The sequence below is a fragment of the Emiliania huxleyi genome (genome assembly GCF_000372725.1).
Source record: "Emiliania huxleyi CCMP1516 chromosome Unknown EMIHUscaffold_1490, whole genome shotgun sequence".
Lineage (NCBI taxonomy): Eukaryota > Haptophyta > Isochrysidales > Noelaerhabdaceae > Emiliania > Emiliania huxleyi.
In genome coordinates, this window is record NW_005201101.1 from 2,567 (window position 1) to 5,100 (window position 2,534).

A 2,534-nucleotide genomic window follows, 5' to 3' on the forward strand; every position below is an offset into this window, starting at 1 on the left:
CCTATTATGCTCGAGTACGAACTATCATTCTGCTCTTCGACTTTTGTCCAGGCAGTGCTGCGCCCACGATGCCTCGTACTCCGCCTCCATCGCCGCTGCCTGCTGCTCCTTCACGGCGTCGATGTCGGTCTGCGTCCACTCCCTGGGAGATGCGGGGAGATATGGGGAGATATGGGGAGATATGGGGAGATACGGCGTCGATGTCGAATCTGCGTCCACTCCCTGCCAGTGGCGATCTCTCTCACAACTGTGGCCCCGACCACATCTCCTCTCGGCGGCGAGGCCTCGCCCGTTGTTCCACCTCTCCCCACCTCTCCCAACCTCTCCCCACCTCTCCCACCTCTCGAGGCGCGCCCGTTGTTCCACCTCTCCCCACCTCTCCCCACCTCTCCCCACCTCTCCCCACCTCTCGAGGCGCGCCCGTTGTTCCACCTCTCCCCACCTCTCCCCACCTCTCACCACCTCTCCCCACCTCTCCCCACCTCTCGAGGCGCGCCCGTTGTTCCACTTGTTGAACGCCGCAAGCTCCGCCCGGACCTCCGAGGCCGCGTCGATGCGCAAGTTGCCTGGGGGAAGGAAGGCTCCGAGACGCGTCATCACGCAGCCAACAGTAGCCGCTTCCGAGGCTGCGTCGATGCGCGAGTTGCCTGGATACTGGTCTGAGGGGAACATTTCCGCCTCCGCCTCTCCCGCCGCCTCACCCGCCGCTGCCGCCGCCGCCGCCTCCGCCGCCGCCTCGCCCACCGCCGCTGCAGACGTCGCCGCTGCGTCGTCGGCCGAAGACGTCGCGCCTCCGCACCCATGAGCATACGATCACAACAGCACATAACTCGGGCAAATAGCAAATCATCGTCGAGGGCGCCTCCGCTCCCGTAAAACATCGGCTCCTCCTCGCTGAGTTTGAGCCACTCCTGGCTCGCACCGGCACCGGCGCCGGCGTTGGCGCCGGCGTCGGCGACGCCGTCCGCGTCCGCGTCCGACGTCCACGCCCCGAACGAGACCACCTGACCAAAAGCACCCGAGAGAGCTGACTTTCTCTCCCGGGAAGCGCCGCGGGCCGCGCCGGCACCGCTGACTCGTCCCGCCAGGCGACCACACGCGCGGACGCGGCCAGCGATCCGCCCTCCAGCGAGCCGCGAGCGCGCCTCTCTCCTCTCGCTCTCTCTCCTGGCGGCGGCCTCTCTCCTGCTCTTTTGGCGCCGGCGCTGGCTCTGGAGGTGGATCGGCCGCCGGGGCGGGCTCGACGATCTCGTTCTTGTTGTTGCAGGAACAGCAGTCCATGGCGCGCAGACGTGCTGCCGCTCACTGTAGGCGGGTTGCAGCTGTGGGGCGACGGGGCGGGCTGGCGGCGAGCGCTGCAGCGCCGCCTTTTTACGCGGGCGCCGCGATTTTGGCCAAAAAGTAAATTCCGTGGAATTCCTTTGGCGCGTTGGGTAGCGCACACCTCTCCTTAAAATCCCTGTGTGGTGGCGGCGTGCCGTCCTCCCATCCCTCCCTTGGGTTGTCTGCTTTCTTTCTTTCTTTCTTTCTTTGGGTAGCGAGGATTGGTGTAACCCGAGCCACGGAGGCGTGTTTTCTGACGGCCGACCGTCAGTGCACCGACAAGCCGCCCGACGTTGGGCCTCTGCCCCGCACGCTCCCGCCCCTCGGCCCCTCACACACACCCAGGCCCGACATGCACATACAAGACAAACCCGGCGTCCTGCTCTCAAAAGAAAAGAAAAAATGGGAAGGAGGAGACCAGCGGGGGAGACTCCCCGCCTATGCAACACCCCTGAGACGGATTCTTTTTATTTCCCAAATGTCAGAGGCGAAGGTGACACAGGCGTCCGAGGCGCTGCTGTCCTTCCTCCGCGACACGCTGGGCTCTGCGCCGGAGCAGCTCTTCGCGGGCGCGCCGCTCCGCTCGCACCTCGACCAGGTGCGCGGCCGGATCGAGACCGCCGAGGCGGAGATGGTCGAGGTCGTCAGTGCGCTCCGGCCGGAGATGGAGACGACTTTCGCGCTCGGCGAGAGCGTCGCCGAGCGCCTCCGCCAGCTGCGCGGCGGGCTCGAGTCGGTCGGCCACGAGGCGCTGCAGCAGCGGCTGCAGGGCATCTCTGCGCGGCGCGGGCGGCTCCGGGAGGAGATCGCATCGGCGCAGTCGGTGAGCGCCGTGCTGCAGGCGCTGTCCCGCATGCACGTCTCTCTGGAGGGCTTCGACGCCGCGCTCGAGGCTGGCCGGCTCGGCGATGCCTCCGTGGCGCTGCGGTCTGCGAGCGCGTCGTTCGGAGGCCTGTGCTGCCTCGGTGTGGCGGACAAGGCGCTGCTCGGGCTTTTGCGCGAGCGGACGGGCGCCGCGCGCGAGTCGCTCGCTGCCGCCGCCGCCGCGGCGTGGGAGGAGGCGGTGCTTGCTGCGGGCGGCGAGGGCGGCGGCGAGGGCGGCGAGGGCGGCGGCGAGGGCGGCGAGGGCGGCGGGGAGGGCGGCGGCGAGGGCAGGGAGGGAGGCGGCGAGGGCTGGGAGGGAGGTGGCGAGGGCGGTGAGGGAGGTGGCG

The 2,534-nt window shown here is 68.5% G+C and overlaps 1 protein-coding gene across 1 annotated transcript in view; it reads left to right on the top strand.

The window, feature by feature from the left end:
* Positions 1-1,801: 1,801 nt before the first annotated feature.
* EMIHUDRAFT_122778 (hypothetical protein) overlaps positions 1,802-2,534 on the top strand; it is a gene marked incomplete at both ends in the record, with an annotated part of 3,175 nt that continues 2,442 nt past the window's right edge. The window contains one exon of the mRNA XM_005786794.1: positions 1,802-2,507. Within this exon, the coding sequence (XP_005786851.1) occupies positions 1,802-2,507 (706 nt within the window). The remainder of the gene's footprint in view (positions 2,508-2,534) is intronic.